Below are 17,234 nucleotides of genomic sequence, written 5' to 3' on the forward strand. Positions count from 1 at the left end.
AAGGTTTGATGCGTGTGCACGTTCAACAGTGAACATGAGCGCAAGGCGCGTGTGCACCGTGAAGGCAGTAGCTTCCGGGGGCTGTAAGCGCATGTGGAGAGAAGCATGATATATACTTGGTCGAGATCGACGGCAGTCCGCGCGCGCAGTCCGCCGTCCTTTTCCCGGCCACCTCCGATTAGCACGGTTGGCTACGTACGGTGTCAAAGAAGTTCAACGTACGTACACACGTGTGTGTGTGTGTGCACGTGTGTGCGTGCTTGAGACCTCGGGGATGGTTTAAAAAGAGGAGAGGGGAAAGTCCCCGCGGAGTCCGTGGCAGTCGCGAGTGGCGACGCGTTTGTTGTGACTCATGCGGGAGTGCTGCGTGCCGGGAAAACAAACTAAAACACTTCAATTCCCACCGGCACACCGTGGGTGCAACGGTGACTCGGAGATGTTGATTACCTCGCCAGGTGTGCAGGAAGTCGTGGGTTCGATCCCGACCCTGCCGCCCGTATATTGGGTGTTTGCGCGTCTTTCTTTATCCCCGTGGTCGCGTGGATTTTTATCCGGGATCCTCCGGTTTTCCCCTTCACATTTAGAAGCAATGTGCGTTTAGAGTATTTGGCTGATATGTAAGTGTCCACATGATGAGCCACTCCGTTGAGCTATAAGTTGTGGCCAGGTCGCTTCTGTAAAAAAAAAGCTGTATAGCTCAGTGGGCTTTACCTCGGTAAAATATAAAAAAAAATGTTTATTTTAATAGCAGGGATGATGTCTAGGGCACTGCACGTGCCTTCAAGTGGCACTCATTCCCCAAACAAGTGGTGATGCTCATTTTGTATCACCGACCCTGGAGGGATGATGATGGGCTGAGTAAACCTTTTGACCAGGATTGAACTTTCGGGAAATCATCACCACCTCCTTCCCACCCTCTACCCCTAATTTATTTATTAAGGCCCACATTTTGCTTTCTGTTTCGACAATGAGCGGCGATTTTCAAGGGTTCAGATACGACTCATAAATCGCGCGCAGCGTGCTGCTCGTGTGCCCGCGAAACGTCATTAAACATCACCACCACCACGCGTGCTTTAAAGATTGCGAGATGCTTCGGCGCATCCGTGTTTAATACTGAACTGCTCAATCCGGAGTGTTCTGTGAGGTCTGTAGTAGTGCTAACAAAAAAAAATACACACAACCATTGCAAACTCGCATAACAAAGAAACCCCCGTCTTAGCCTGCACCAACTGTTGGGGCAAGTGCTGTTAGCGAGCACCTATGAAGGCCAGCGCGGCACCACGAGGGGGTTGATGTGGCCAGTCCCACGCCCGGCCGCCTTTGTCTCCCCAGTGGCGATGTTTAACCACCACGCCAGGTAGGGCCAAGCGCTGTCAGCAGCGAGCAGCAGCATCTATGAAGGCCGGCACTGTGGTGCACACAGAGTGCGGTGGGTTGACCGACACCGCACTCTGTGGCAGTATACCTTCATAGCACATGAAGGTATACTGCGGCGACGTTAACACACCGAACCAGGTACTCGTTTGAGGCTGCGTCGACCTCGGGGAGGCCCGGGACCGGTTCAGATATTCGCCACGGTTATCGATCGTGAGCGGGAATCGAACTCGGCTCGCCGGGTTCGGTCGCGCGGCGCGCTAACCAGTGCGCCACCGCTCCCCACATGGATACACAAGCGCAGCATACACCTGCAGGGCACGGGTAGCACGTTCAAAGTGTCCTCGGTGTAAAGGACAACGCTGCTGTGGCATCGCCGACAGCAATGCCATGTCATCGAGCAACCCACCGAGACGAATCGGTGACCTACAGGGCGTCTATATTCACCGCACAATTAACAAACAGCGGGAACAAAATGACCCGTCAACAACACTGTGGCCTTAAAAATATATATAAGAGGTGACGTTTCGGGCAATAGCCCTTCATGTGCTATGAAGGTATACTGCCTGAAATGTTGCCGATTTTTATTTTTTATTTTACGGCAGTGTTGTTGATGAGTGTGTGTTGAGTTGGTTGTTGTTGTTATTGGTGCTTGTGCATGATTGTCAGTGGGGCAACAGCAGCATCACCTAAATAGTTTAATTATTCACCCCCTCCCTCCCCCCTACCCCCGTAGCGTTTTTATGACATTAACTTGATGCATTTAAATAACACAATAAAACAATGACAATGGTTGCGTCCTTCATAATGACGATACAATAATCATATTGCGGTTACGCAAAATCGAGCATCGCGACGTTTAAAAACGTAGATCTGCGAGGAAAAATGCAACCTTTGCAAAACAAAATCGTCTTGGGCAACATTGTCCGTGTGTACGACTTCTAGAAACAAAACGGGGCACGTGTCATGCTAAAGCTGTTGGAAACGGTGGAGAGGATTGAGCAGCACCGTGGGGGTGAGGGGCCGATAGGTCAAATTATCGACGTAACACGCCTTGACCTCGTTCGCGTATGCTACATATCGCTCGTTGAAATCGGCGGAAAGCTCTCTCTGGGAGATGTTCTCCGGCCGGACACACGTATACATTACAAACATGCAAAGAGGCGTGTTAGCTTATTCTAACCCGAAGACGTTCACGAGCTCCCTCAACCCGCGCGCCGTCGTCACTAATATGGTTGTAAACTTTTATTTTTTAAGCTCGAACACCGCCGCTTAACCTCCCTTGGGGCTTGCTACGCAGAACTCCGCGATGGCGCTTTGCCGGAGAAAGGAGGAACTTGCGTCGTGGATTCGGGTGGAAGCCAAAACACAAATGAAAGTCTCAATAGAGCTGTTCTTCCTGGGTCAGATCTCGTGAACGTGAATGCGTGCCGTTGAACCCGCCACCACCCGACACAGCCAATGAGTGAGGTTTGTCACGTAAAATAAAAACGTGCGCCATCGCCCCCTTCCTCTGTCGCGACATCTCATTCCCTTTCCAAACCCGATTACTAACGGCCGTACTTACCCCACCGATCCTTCCTTTATTTTGCCATTTTTCTACCGTGGTTGGCAAGCGTTGTCAAGCGTCTTAGCGAAAGGCGCCTCATGAATCCAAAATAGAATAGAATCCCAATTTGTTACTACTTCAGCACACCGGTGTGTCGAAGAGTAAACCCACAACGTTCGCAATTGCGGGTTCACTCTCCAACACACAACCGGCGTGCTCTACTAGTAACGAATTGGCACGGTTTGTTTACGGGACAAACCTCGCTCCATTGGTTTAACACGCAGGCTTTCGCGACCAATGTCATCCATAATATAGGTGTTCTTTTGGGTTATATAGCGTAAATGGACCATGTCGGGTGGTGGCGGGTTTAACGACACATTTATATTAGCGCAATCTCACCCAAAAAACCTCTACGATGAACGATATTGATCGTGAAAGCCTCCTCGTACTCTTGCGTGTTAAACAAATCAAAGCCTTCGTTACGCTGACTGCCTCGGAGGGCCAAAGTATGCTTGGGACCCAGGGGACGTCGCGGCTACAAAAAAAAAATCAAGCGATGGGAGGCCGATGGATGGATGGATGAGTCTCGTGAAGGAAAATGCAGTGAAACTCCTCTTAACGACGCTAATTGATTCCACGAAACCGGTCCTTGAGTGATTTGGTCGTTAAGTGAGTATCGGAAAGAGACGTTCTAGGCTTGATTCGTTCCGAGAGCATCGAACGTTACCCCATTAAACAATGGATACTAACACAAAAAGACACTCACAACATTATAAACACATCATATTAAAATAAACATGGTTAATCAATGCATTAATTAATATGCACTGTACCTACAACTGCCTGTCGTTAACAGGGGAATGGTCGATAAGCGAACACACTGGGCTCTATGGAGGCCCGTCGTTAAGTGATCAGTCGTTCGTAGGGGTGGTCGTCAAGAGGGGTTCGATTGTAGAGCGAAGCAGCGAAGGGGGGGGGGGGGATGGAACGTGCGTTCCCCCACGGAGATGGAGCGATGAGATGCGGATAATTTTTCGCGCGAGCGAGATGGCCGGTAGTGTCACGGGTCGACGGCCAGCCAGCAGTGGACAGATACTGGTTGATGGTAGTGATGACGGCGGCTATCAGTTGGCTTAGGTGAGTCTGTGACCACACTACAGCCGCGTGTGCACGCAGGGAGTTAATGCAACGCAACGTCGGACTGTGACGTTAAAAGCTTCCTCTGTGATACAAAAACGAATCATGAGTAGACATTTTTGGCCAGAATTAAGGAGTAAATTACTATAATAAATACATTTCAGCAATTACTAATCGCTAACCCTAACCATAAATTGCCCATCTGTTTCTATTAATACTGTATACGTATTGGGGAGGCATGATGGGGCAAGTGCGTTTTAGCACACGACACTGAAGCTGCCCACCAGAGTTTGATTCCCAGCCCATGGCAAGCTAACGTCCTTAGGGAATTCCTGCTCCTGGGCATCGCTATGGTGAAGTAGGTCAAACAACCTCCACAGCTTGGGGGGGGGGGAGGATTTAATCCAACGGTGGGTTACCAATGGGCGGCACATTATTACAAAATATTCTTAAATTACATGCACATGTGGAAATATTTTTTAAAAAGCTGACATGAATTAATTAGTGTAATTGGAATTATTTCCCCATGCCCTCGTAGCCTTCAAGTCGAGCGCGCACAACGTACGTACAAATATTAAATACACACGTGTGGTTCATGGCTTTGAAGCCACAACTTGGTCGGTCAACAGTGGGTGTCCAACGAATGAGACTGGCCTCTGCCATGGGAATGTGGAATTTCCCACCAGGGCTACCAACAGAGATGGGTGCCCACGCTACGGTGGTGAAACATCTCATTGCAGAATAGTTCTCGTTTTACTGGACCCTGGAGGAACGACCGACGACGACGACAACGATTGTGGGATTTAAAGTCCCCGCCACTTCTTGTATTGGCAGCTGTTCGGTGCTGCTGTGTCGCCATCACCGGATTGGCGGCTCTGCCGATGGTGCCTTCACCAACCGGGGTTGAAAATCCGCGGCCCGACGTCTTAGGGACAGCGGCACGCTCCCCACCGAGCGAATGTGGAATTCCCCACGGCCGGCCCCGGCTGGATCGCGCAGCGAGACAGCAGCCTCGCCGACCGTCGCTACAAGAAAGGCACCAAGTTGGGTTTGACCAACAGCAGCGCTCCGAAGCCCAGCACCGTGACGACGATCGTCGACACGATCACCAGCGTGGCCACGGGGCTCCGGCCGGCGTCCTCCACCTCCACCACGCTCCACGGGGGGCACCCCTCGGCGGTGGCGTTGCGGAGGGGGACGACAGCCGCCGCCGCCGCCGCCCCGCCGCCGCCGATCCGCGAGTCTGACGGCGGGGGCCTCGCGACGCACGTGGCGTCGCCGCGGTCCGCCACGTCGACGCGCGACGCGTCCAGCGCCCCGAGCCACCCGTCGACGGCGCAGCAGTCGAACGGGTTGCCGCTCACGTGCAGCGCGAGCAGGGTGGCCGACAGCGCGGCCAGCCCGTCCGCCGGCAGGAGCGCCAGCGCGTTGTCCCGCACGTCGAGCCTCTGGCAGGCCGTGGCGAAGACGCCGGGCGGCACGGCGCTCAGGTTGTTTGCGGGCGCGTCGAGCTGCCGCAGCTTGCGCAGCGACGGGAAGTCGACGGCGCGCCACCACCGCCACAGCGCGGAGCCGCCCAAGTCCAGCGCCTCCAGCGTGTGCTCCAGGCCCCGCAGGAGCGTCCCCGGCGTGCCGGCGCCCGACGGCGCCCCGGACGCGTCGGGAGCTCCCATGTCCAGGTTCGACGACAGGTTGAGGTGCGTCAGCGCCGTGCCTTGGAACGCGCCGGCTCCGATCGCTCGGAGCCGGCACTCGCTGAGATCCAAGTGCCGCAGAGAGGCGGCGCCCGTGAATCGGACGCACTCCTCGCTTCTCCTGCCGTGGCCGAATCTACCGCCGCCGCCGCCGGTGTGCCGCTTCCTGCGACCGCTCCGGCTCCCGCCGCTCCGGCTCCTGCCACCCCCCCCAGAGCGATTGCCGGCCGGCCCGGCCCCGCACACGGCCGTCACGGCGTTCTGGCTCAGGTCGAGCTCCTCGACCGCCCGCAGCTCCTTGAAGAAGGAGGGCGGCAGGCGGGTGAGCGCGTTGTCCCGCAGGCTGAGCCGCCGCAGCGAGGGCCCCATGCTCGCCCACAGGGGCCACGGGGAGGCCCTCCTCGCCGCGTTGGCGTCGGACCGCTGCCCGCCCAGCGACTTCAGAGAGTTGTGGCTCAGGTCCAGCGTCTCCAGGTGGCGCAGCGTGCAGTTGAAGACCTCGTCGAGGTCCCGCAGGCAGTTGTTGCTCAGGCCGAGAGCGGTCAGGGCGGGCGCGGAGGCCAGCAGGCGGTGGGGCAGGCGCTCGACGGCGTTGTGGCTTAGGTCGAGCGTCCGCAGGCTGGCGAGGCTGACGGGCGCGAAAGTCGAGCCGGACAGGTCGTCGTCGGACACGTTGAGGAAACGCCCGGCCAGAATGTCGCGGGGCGGGCCGCCGCCGCCGCCGTCGACCTCCAAGCGGAACTCGAGAGCCTCGGCTGGCGAGTGGAACGCGATGCGGTTGTGCGAGGCGTCGAGGTGCAGCAGCACGTTGTCCCTGGGCAGGCGCGGGAAGGTGAGCAGCCTGTTGTGGCTCAGGTCGAGCGACTCGAGGCGGTAGGGGCCCAGCGAGTCGTCGCTGTCGAAGTGCTCGATGGCGTTGCTGCTCAGGTTGAGGCGGCGCAGGCCGGGCAGGCCGAACGCCGAGACGCACGCCAGCGAGTTGTAGGCGAGCGAGAGGCTCTCGAGGCGCGAGAGCCTCGAGCCGAACGCCCCGGGCGCGACGCTGTGGATGGCGTTGAACTCCAGGTCGAGGTGCGCCAGCGAGGGCAGCGACGCGAACGCGCGCGGCGCCAGCGACCGCAGCGAGTTCCCGGCGAGCGACAGCGACGCCAGCGACGAGCCGTTGAGCTCGGCCAGGAGGCCGCCGAGGGCCGCGTCCCGCAGGCCGTTACGCGACAGGTCGAGGTGCAGCAGGCCGGGCAGCCGCGACAGCGCCCGCGCCAGCGACCGCGCGGTGCCGCCGCCGTCCGCCCGCGAGCCCAGGCGGTTCTCCGACAGGTCCAGCCGCTCCAAGTCCCGGAGGCCCGAGAAGGAGTCGTCGGCCACGGCGTCGAGGCCGTTCCTCCTCGCCGTGAGCACGACCAGAGAGGCGTAGCGGCCCAGCGGGCCGGCGGAGAGCGACGCGATGGCGTTGTCGGACACGTCCAGCTGCAGGGTGTCGCCGGGCAGCGAGGAGGGCACGGCGGAGAGGCCCCGGTGCCGGCAGGAGGCGTGCCGCGCCGTCTGCGGAACGAGAGCGGGCGAGCGAACGAATCGGTCGTCAGTCGTCGGCCAAGGGAGGCGTCCCCCTTCTCGTCGTCGTCATTGTCCCGCCGTGAGGCGTCACATTCCACACCGGCTACCTGCTGTAGGACCGCACGAGAAGTTGAATTCCTCGTCGCTCCGTCTCCCCCGTGGACGCGTTGCACTCCTTGGCTGTCGCTCGGCCGAGCGACCGACCGGTCGACCGAGCGACCGACCGATCGTAATTTAGATCGCACACATTGTGTCGCTAAAGGTGTCTCGCAGCGCACGACAGATAAAGCGATGTACGCTCGGGCAGAATAGTTTAAAACTAGTTTTCGTTAGATTGAAGACCAAATGACCAAACTCAAAGGAATGACAACGATAAGCGCAGATATGCAGCCAACCGCTTCACCTGTTGGCGCTATTATATTGTTAGAGACGAACGGCAGAGGTGGGTCTTTCAACAAGCGTTAACAAATGTTTAAATGGTAAAAAAAACAACGGTCTTCATCCTCATCGGAAGTTCTCTGGATAGGCTTTGCACCGGGCGTTTGAACGTGTGTGTGGTGCAAGAATTAGAATTTACGCGCAGGGATGATTTTCATCGAAAGTGAGATTCTAATCGTGTGACCTCTCACCAATCCAAGACCCACACGCCGTGACCTCGGTCAGCACGTGGATGGATGCCATCCTCAATGTAATCATCATCAACATCATAATCGTTATCACCATTATCATCAAAATCAACATAATCATTAACATCAAAATCCATATCAACATTAACATCCACATCATCATCGGCATCAACATCATCATCACCCTCATCACCTACATCGTCATTATCAATATATGCGTAATCATGAAGATTAGCACGGCTGGCTACGTACGGTGCGAAAGAAGTTCAGTATACGTACACGCATCAACATCATCGTCGTCGTCATCAACTTACAATCAGGCAGCCGGAGGAGTCCAGTGCAGGCACAGTCACGAAGCTGTCTTCTCGGGGCCTAAACGTGGCCCCATGACCTTGTAGGGTCACCAGGAGATACAAAACGATGCTGACCAACCACATGGTCCCTCCTCCTTCTCTCCTCATCGTCTTCCTCCCTACACCTCTCTTCCTCCTCCAGCAAAGAGCGTCTCTTTTCTGTCCGTTCTTCTCGAGCGCCTCGTTCTTAGGAGCGGTGCTGCAATTCCCACTTCAGATTGCCTTTCCATGAACCTGCAAGTCAACAGGGTCGGTCGGTCGGCATCCTTTGTTCAAACAAGACATTAATCAGTTGCCTGAACCATTGGGTGATTCATGTTTTATATATGTAATATCGCAACCTCCGATTAGCACGGTTGGCTACGTACGGTGCAAAAGATGTAACATGCACGGTGGCTTGGAGATGTTAACTGCCTCGCCTGGTATGCAGGAGGTCGTGGGTTCGATCCCGACCCTGACGCCTGCTGTGTATTTGGAGTTTGCGTGTCTCTCTCTCCCCCTGTGGCCGCGTGGATTTTTCTCAGGGTCCTCCGGTTTTTCCCTCCACATTTAGAATCAACATCACGCGTTTGGAGTATTTGGCTGCTAGAAGTTTCCGCACGATCAGCCACTTCAATTCGGCTATCGTTTATGATGGCCGGGTCGCTTCTGAAAAGCGCTACATCGCTCAGTGAGCTTTGCCTGGTAAAATAAAACTAGCGGCAGCAGCAGCAGTAGTAGTTATATGCGTGTGAAGATCGATATTGATTTACAACCCACGCTCAAATCCACTGCTGGATGAAGGCCACCCCATGCAATGCCGGTCACGGATGCGGGTGGTTGCGTGGGCGGTGTTTTTGCCATACTTCACCACTCTGGTCAGTGGGGGGTTTGTTGAGGGGGTCGTGGGCCCGGGGCCCGGTTTAATGTAGATCTCGCCACTCCCCCCCAACCCCCACTGACGTTAGCCGTGGCCGGGAATCGAACTCGGGAAAAAGCAGCCGGCTTGGAAGAGCGCGCGGTGCGCTGCAGCCGCTCCACCTGGCCGGGCAAGCCTCTGCTTGTTTTGCGCAGGGTACTTTACCTCTCTTAACAAATATAACTAACGAGTGAAGCTACGATGACTCACTATATCGAGATTAATTTAACAACAACAACAACACTCGACACATTCGCCAAAAACAACACTGCCGTTTAAAAAAGGAAGATAATAACAAAGAGATATAACGGGCGACGTTTCGGGCGTTAATCCTCCTCCATCATGCACGCAAATCAAGATCAAGTTGTCACCATAGCCCAATGCTGCTCGTGGCACCACCACCACCGCACCTCATTCAACCCCTGCGCCAGAAACCCACAGCTGTTGCTACAAAGACAAAGGTCCCCCGTGTAGCCTTAACAGATTGTTGGGGCAAGTGCTGTCAGCGAGCACCTATGCAGGCCGGTACGGCACACGAGGGTGAGTGGCCAACACCACGCCCGGCCGCCTTTGTCTCCCGAGTGGCGATGATTAAACACCGCACCAGGTACTCACGTGAGGCAGAGTCGACCTACGGGAGACCCAGCTCACGGCCAACTACAGTTGGCTTCGAGACGGCCAACTATAGTGAGCTGGAATCGAACTCGGCTCGCCGGGGTTCGTAGCCCTGTGCGCTAACCACTACACCACCGCTCCCCAAAGCAGCACGGGACACACGCACACACATATTCCTTGTTGTACTTTTAAGTGAATATTTACTCTATACTGCTGATCCTCGCTCAGATGCACGCCATAGATAGTCGCGGGAGCGTAGAAGTACAGCACAACAATGCACGTGCTGCACTGCCCCATGCTGCCCACCGAGGCAACCCCGCAGCAGCCTATAACAACCATCATATGACAACCATTCTATAATAACCATCCTTGAACAACCATCATATAGCAAGCATCATATAACCCCTATCCTATAACAAGCATCCAATAGCAATCATAATATAACATCCATTCAATAGCAACTATCATTTAACAGCGACTCTTAAAGAACAGCCTTGCCACGACAAGCTCACTCCGTCTCGAAGCGTGCATCAATTTACCTGCGGTCAGCGTCGTGATATGGGGGGGTGGGGAAGAGGCATGCCAAAGTAATTGGCAGCTAAAATAAAATGAATGTTGAGCAGCCACCCATTCGCTGCCGGTCGCGTCGCTCTGTCTTGCTCGCCGTGAACCGCCGTGTCACGATGCTGCCCCGCGCGCCTCGCTTTATAAAGGAAGCGAGCAGAGATGTTAGGGCTTCCCTGAGTCAAACACTCAGAAACGTAGAATACGATCACATTGGGGGTGGAGTGGGGGGGTGGTCGAGGTGAGTCAGCAGCGTCAAGCGACCCAACGCTGCCAACCCAACAACCACCGTTCAAGCGCAAGGGTTCTAATAAATAATCATCGTGCGCCAGGTGGTATATGAACTGGTCCCTGGAAGCCAAATCCACCGTCGCCAAACGTGCACTGCGACACTCGCGGGCCGAGCAGCGTGCTGAAGGATGTTCAAACAAGCACCGTGACTGGCACGAAAGGCAGAGGACCTTCATCCAGCGGTGGATTGACAAGGGGATGAATACTCTGTTGTTATTATTGAACGGCGTGCAATATTGATGGCTCCTGCTGATAACTTGTGCTTATTATTATTATTACTCCTGGAACTGTAGTTACTGCTGCTGCTGATAATGATCATGATGACTATGGTGATGGTAATGATGATGGTAATGATGATGATGGTGCCGTGGCTGCTGCTGCTGCTCATTATTTTAATAATCCAGCCTTTCCCTAAATTTCCAAGGGAGCTTCCCAGGGGCTCGGTTCGCATTTCCCCTTTAGCTCTCCGCCATAAACAAAGTGACGCTGGACTCAACGCATGCGGTAATTCCTATCGACACGCCGCTGATGTTGTCCTCACGCAACAAACCCAGGTGGCGGTGCCTGTGCCAGGCCAGGTGCACCCACGTGGCCACGCGAAGCATCGAAGGCTCGCCCGACACGGGAGTTATAACGGAACAAATTTAGCGTGACGCCATGGGGTTTGACTCACCGAGACGATTGGAAGATGCACCAACAACAACAACCGCCGTTCGCCACTAAGTGGCGGGTGACGCCACCACGGCGCTTGTGCCAGGCTAGGTGCACGTTGAGGCCACGTGAAGTGTCGAACGCCCGCTGGCAGCAGGAGGTCACGGGGCAGACCCAGCAGGTGCCACGGCTCGACTGACTGAGATGAGTGGCCGATGCGCCACCCGTGCCATCCAGCCTCTTGCTGCGCCAATTCAAGTGGATGGGCCACGGGTCACGCTCTTAACGTGCACCGGTAATTCTAGAGCTCCTTTCTCATCTGTTGCGCTGGTGCCACCTTTAGGCGACTATCCACGTGCTTTGCTCTGTCAGTTGCTCTCCGTCTCTCCCGCTCGTGTTCGATACGATCCGTCTTATTCACACGTGCGTCTTTGGCAATGTACAATTTCGCGTGGCATCGAAAATTATGTAAGTCCAGTCGCAGGAGGTTTTCAATCGCTTTGGCGTTTGAGCACGCCACGTATCTCAACGCGATGGCGAGTCACGCGGATGGAAAGCGCGCAGTGGTGATTTGTTAAGTGTCGTTAACAACACTGCTGATGTCTTATCGGCGAAAGTTGGGGGGGCCCCCCCTCTCCTCCTCCTCTGAAAATGAGTGAAGAACGCCGTGGTTTAGGGCCATGCTGACGAGACGCTGAATTTATAGAAGCCACTCCCGGAGTGTTCTTTGCTTGCATTGAACCAATGCTGCTGACATAAGTCACTCCCGGAAGGCGTTGCGGGGCTGATGGGATGTGTACAGAAAAATAAAAAGTTGTATTTGAAGTGTATCTGCAGCGGTAATGGCATCGCGCTAATAAAAACAATGTTAAGAAAATTATAATCTATTTTTTTTTACCCTATCTGGCAATAAAACAGGTGGGTGTTAAGATGTCCAAACAGCAAATAGATTATTTTTTGAGGAATCAAGTGACTGCGTTAACCACACACACGGTGCTTGTGGTGAACATTCAAGCAAACAAACACGTGACTCTGATAGTCGATGGTGGCATCGTCTTTGAAACTGATTGGTCTCCACCAGAGACAGCGGCCTTCTTTTCGGCCTCGTCTCACCACCGGTGTGCAGACCAGAGAACGGCAAAAGACGAACAGGACAAGGACAATGCCACTCCCAGAGCATTCATAGCTCGTGGTGACCAGCTACATCATGGGACCCTTTTCAACCATCTTCACATCTCCCGTTGTATTCGCCAGAAAGGGTAAACGCTATCCTTACGTTCCCCACTTCGACACTGGCAAAAAGGGTCCCGTGAACAGGAGCGCGACGTTCATTCAACTCTGCGTCGATCCACTGCTGGATGAAGGCCTCGCCGAGGCTGGCAGCGCAGTGTGCGAACCGCAGCGCCACCGCTCGGAGAGCGTGTGGGCTGAGAGAGTTCAGGGAATAGAGGTGGATGGGTAGCGAACATTCGTGACAGACCAACACGTTAGCCCCACGCGCGTTCTTCGAGTCTGTGCGCGTGTGTCTGCGGTGGAGCGGTGTGGCGCAGTTGGCCGCACGCGGTACAGCGAACCCCGGCCACCTGAGTTTCGAGTGAGGTCTTAGTCAGATAACCCGCACCACTACCCCCTTCACCCACAGAACCCGCACCGCAAAGCCGTGGTGCAGCATGGCCAAAGAACTCCCTGGCTGTGTCAATCCAGCAGTTGGATTGACACAGGGCTGAAACATCGTGATTACGAGAAGCGCGTGCGTGTGTGTGTGAGAGAGAGAGAGAGCAGTAGTACAGGATCCACCCGGGTTCGATTCACCGCTCACGGCCACCAATACCAGTGACGATTATCCGAGCCGGTGCTGGGCCTCCCCTAGGTCGACTCAGCCTCAAAAAATGAACCGTTACCTGGGCGCGGTGTGTAGACATTCCGCCAGCGCTCGTCGCTGACGGCTCTGGTCGAGGCGATACGAGGACGAGGAGGAGGATGATGAGGAGGAGGATGAGGAAGGGGAATTCTCTGCCTCTCACGTGCGTGCGCTCGCTCGCCACTTACTTGCCCAACTTGCAGACTTCACGGCTGACGATGACAACAAAGCACCCGGGAGGGTCTCCTGCCTGCTGACACTCGCGTGCCCCCCCCCCCCCCCCGAAGAGTAAAACACCCTCCCGCTGCCGGCGGGGGGGGGGTAGGGTGGAGTGGGGGGTGGTCCGGCGTAACTCCTCCTGCCGACTATAACCCTCCACGCAAGTCGAGGTTGGCGGTGGGTGTCGGTCTCTCTCTCCCCCCCGCCACCTCTCTCGTCCAGACGAGGGATGATCGCGGCGGCCGTTGGCACCACCAGCGGGCTGTAGCGGCGATCGTGAACCGCGCAGCGCCTTTTGCTGTCCCCTGCCGAGATGGTGGCGCTCGCTGGCGGCGCCGCGCTCCTGAAGTTCCCCACTGAGAGCGGCGAGGCGCGGGGAGGTGAGGGAGGGGAGGGAGTTGGCATCCCCGAGTGTGTGGGGGAGGACTGCCCACGTGTCTCTCTCTCTCTCTTTCCTTTTCCTCGCTCGCTCTGTCTCGCTCTCATCCGCTCGGTCTGTCTCTCAGTGTCCGCCTCTCGCTGTGTCTCTGTCTGTGTCTCTCTGTCTCGCTCTCATCCGCTCGGTCTCTCAGTGTCCGCCTCTCGCTGTGTCTCTGTCTGTGTCTCTCTCTGTGTCTCTCTCTGTCTCCCTCTCATCCGCTCGGTCTGTCTCTCAGTGTCCGCCTCTCGCTGTGGCTCTGTATGTGTCTCTCTGTCTCGCTCTCATCCGCTCCGTCTGTCTCTCAGTGTCCGTCTCTCGCTGTGTCTCTGTCTCTCTCTGTCTCGCTCTCATCCGCTCTGTCTTTCAGTGTCCGTCTCTCGCTGTGTCTCTGTCTCTCTCTGTCTCGCTCTCATCCTCTGTCTCGCTCTCATCCGCTCTGTCTCTCAGTGTCCGTCTCTCGCTGTGTCTCTGTCTCTCTCTGTCTGGCTCTCATCCGCTCTGTTTCTCAGTGTCCGCCTCTCTCTCTGTCTGTCTCTGTATCAATTTGTTCTCTGTCCGTCCCTCTGTCTGTCTCTGTCTACGTGCTATTGTCTATTAAGTGTCTCTCCTTGTTTGTCCCTGTGTCTCCGTGTCTCTGTGTCCCTATCTCTGTGTGTCTCTAGGTCTGTGTCTGTCTCCGTGTCCCCCCTGTCTCCGTGTCTGTCTCCGTGTCTCCGTGTCTGTCTCCGTGTCCCCCCTGTCTCCGTGTCTGTCTCCATGTCTCTGTGTCTGTCTCCGTGTCTCTGTGTATGTCTCTCTGTGTCTGTCTCTCTGTGTCTGTCTCCGTGTCTCTGTGTCTGTTTCCATGTCTCTGTGTCTGTCTCCATGTCTCTGTGTATGTCTCTCTGTGTCTCTGTGTCTGTCTCTCTGTGTCTGTCTCTCTGTCTGTCTCCGTCTATCTGTGTCTGTCTCCGTGTCTCTGTGTATGTCTCTCTGTGTCTGTCTCCGTGTCTCTCTGTCTGTCTCCGTGTCTCTGTGTCTGTTTACATGTCTCTGTGTCTGTCTCCGTGTCTCTGTGTATGTCTCTCTGTCTGTCTCTCTGTGTCTGTCTCCGTGTCTCTGTGTCTGTTTCCATGTCTCTGTGTCTGTCTCCGTGTCTCTGTGTATGTCTCTCTGTCTCTCTGTGTCTGTCTCTCTGTGTCTGTCTCCGTGTCTCGGTGTCTGTTTCCATGTCTCTGTGTCTGTCTCCGTGTCTCTGTGTCTGTCTCTCTGTGTCTGTCTCCGTGTCTCTGTGTATGTCTCTCTGTGTCTGTCTCTCTGTCTGTCTCCGTCTCTCTGTGTCTGTCTCCGTGTCTGTCTCTCTGTGTCTGTCTCTCTGTGTCTGTCTCCGTGTCTCTCTGTCTGTCTCTGTGTCTCTGTGTCTGTTTCCATGTCTCTGTGTCTGTCTCCGTGTCTCTGTGTATGTCTCTCTGCCTGTCTCTCTGTGTCTGTCTCCGTGTCTCTGTGTCTGTCTCCGTGTCTCTGTGTCTGTCTCTCTGTGTCTGTCTCCGTGTCTCTGTGTCTGTCTCTCTGTGTCTGTCTCTCTGTGTCTGTCTCTGTGTCTCTGTCTGTCTCCGTGTCTGTCTCCGTGTCTCTGTGTCTGTCTCTGTGTCTGTCTCCGTGTCTCTGTGTCTGTCTCCGTGTCTCTCTGTCTCTCTCTCGGTGTCTCTCTATACCTCAGTGTCCCTCTCTGCGCGTCTCCACCGACTTACCGAATTTGGCTAAAAGCACAACGAGCAAACGAAACACAAAAACCCCCCGACCCTCAATATTACCAAGAATCCGCAAGGCAACAACAAGAAACGTCACGGAGCCCCTGGGCCCATCAAGAGTCACCGCAGCTGCCTGACACCGACCTGGACACACAGCCTCCCCCACCCCGCCCCGTGGGGTTGCTGAAGGGAGGGAGAGAGAGGGGTCGTGGCACCTCCGATTGGTGCGGTTCGCTCAGTGCCGGATTATCATAGTAGCACAAGTAGCTACACATGTAGTAGCTGCAGTAGCAACACGTGTAGTAGCTACACATGCAGTAGCTACTACATGTGTAGTAGCTACTACACGTGTAGTAGCTACTACACGTGTAGTAGCTACACATGTGTAGTAGCTACACGTGTAGTAGCTACACATGTAGTAGCTACAGTAGCAACACGTGTAGTAGCTACACATGCAGTAGCTACTACATGTGTAGTAGCTACTACACGTGTAGTAGCTACTACACGTGTAGTAGCTACCACATGTGTAGCTACTACACATGTAGTAGCTACACATGTAGTAGCTACAGTAGCAACACGTGTAGTAGCTACACATGCAGTAGCTACTACATGTGTAGTAGCTACTACACGTGTAGTAGTAGCTACACGTGTAGTAGCTACTACACGTGTAGTAGCTACACATAGTAGTAGCTACAACACGTGTAGTAGCTACACATAGTAGTAGCTACACGTGTAGTAGCAACACGTGCAGTAGCTACACACGTGTAGTAGCTACACATGGGGCCGTCCATAAATGACGTCACGCGATTTTGGACGATTTTTGACCCCCCCCCCCCTCGTCACACGGCGTCACAAAAAGTCAAACCCCCCTCAAATATGACGTCACAAAGCTCTGCCCCCCCCCCCCCCAAAAAAACCACACATTTCCATGCTTCAAATCGCTTTAAACTATTGTCATTGTAGCGCTGCACTCTGATGTTGTATGAGAAAACATTTATTAAAAAGTCTATTTAAGTAGAACGTGTTGTCTATATTTATTTAAAGTTGCGCATTTTTACGTGACGTCACATTTCTCAACACCCCCCCCCCCCTCGTCACACATCGTCACAAATGTCTGACCCCCCCCCCCCCAGGTGCGTGACGTCATTTATGGACGGCCCCTTTGTAGTAGCTACGGTTCAGTGATTCTGCACTTGCTCTAATACTATAGTACTATACCGCCTTCAACTTTTACGAACGACTGGGTGTTTAAGGATAGCGATGTGTCGTATTATCTGGCTGTATAGCAAATAAAAAAATACAATGACTTTACTAAGCATGTAAAAAATTTTGTGTTTAAATATTTACGTGTTTTTTTTTTAATGTAGGGCCCCTTTATAGCATCATGCTACAGGCCCCGCACTAACTTCATCCTGGCACTGGGTTTACTGCGTACGGTGCGAAGGAAGTTCAACATAACAAATACATGGTGGTGATTGTGGTGATGCGGCCGTCTGGAACGCTCTTCCTTCTGATATTAGGAAGCCAATGGAGCTACGCACTTTTAAATTATCTAGATTAACAACATAATTTATTTATAACTGCTTTTTGTGTGTTAAGTTTGTTGTCCTTCTGGCGCACCTCCGATCAGCGTGGTTGCCTATGTACGGTGCGAAAGAAGTTTGGACTGCGCCAATTTCAAACCCCTTATAAACAGT

The 17,234-nt window shown here is 54.4% G+C and overlaps 1 protein-coding gene across 3 annotated transcripts; it reads right to left on the reverse strand.

The window, feature by feature from the left end:
* Positions 1–1,072: 1,072 nt before the first annotated feature.
* On the reverse strand, positions 1,073–15,851 carry LRRC32 (leucine rich repeat containing 32). 3 transcript variants are annotated; one of them, XM_032971981.2, is made up of 3 exons: positions 13,356–15,851; positions 8,249–8,521; positions 1,073–7,296 (listed from the first exon to the last, which is right to left on the reverse strand). In XM_032971981.2, exons 2-3 carry the CDS (start codon positions 8,393–8,395, stop codon positions 5,086–5,088), a joined length of 2,358 nt encoding a protein of 785 aa, XP_032827872.2. In that variant the 5' UTR covers positions 8,396–8,521; positions 13,356–15,851; the 3' UTR covers positions 1,073–5,085. The 3 variants fall into 3 exon arrangements, with proteins under 3 accessions (XP_032827872.2, XP_032827873.2, XP_032827874.2); XM_032971982.2 differs by lacking the exon at positions 13,356–15,851 and adding an exon at positions 13,208–13,349; XM_032971983.2 differs by lacking the exon at positions 13,356–15,851 and adding an exon at positions 10,340–13,201.
* Positions 15,852–17,234: the final 1,383 nt, after the last annotated feature.

The sequence above is a fragment of the Petromyzon marinus genome, chromosome 47 (genome assembly GCF_048934315.1).
Source record: "Petromyzon marinus isolate PM22_M1 ecotype Great Lakes invasive population chromosome 47, UKy_Petmar_22M1.pri1.0, whole genome shotgun sequence".
Lineage (NCBI taxonomy): Eukaryota > Metazoa > Chordata > Hyperoartia > Petromyzontiformes > Petromyzontidae > Petromyzon > Petromyzon marinus.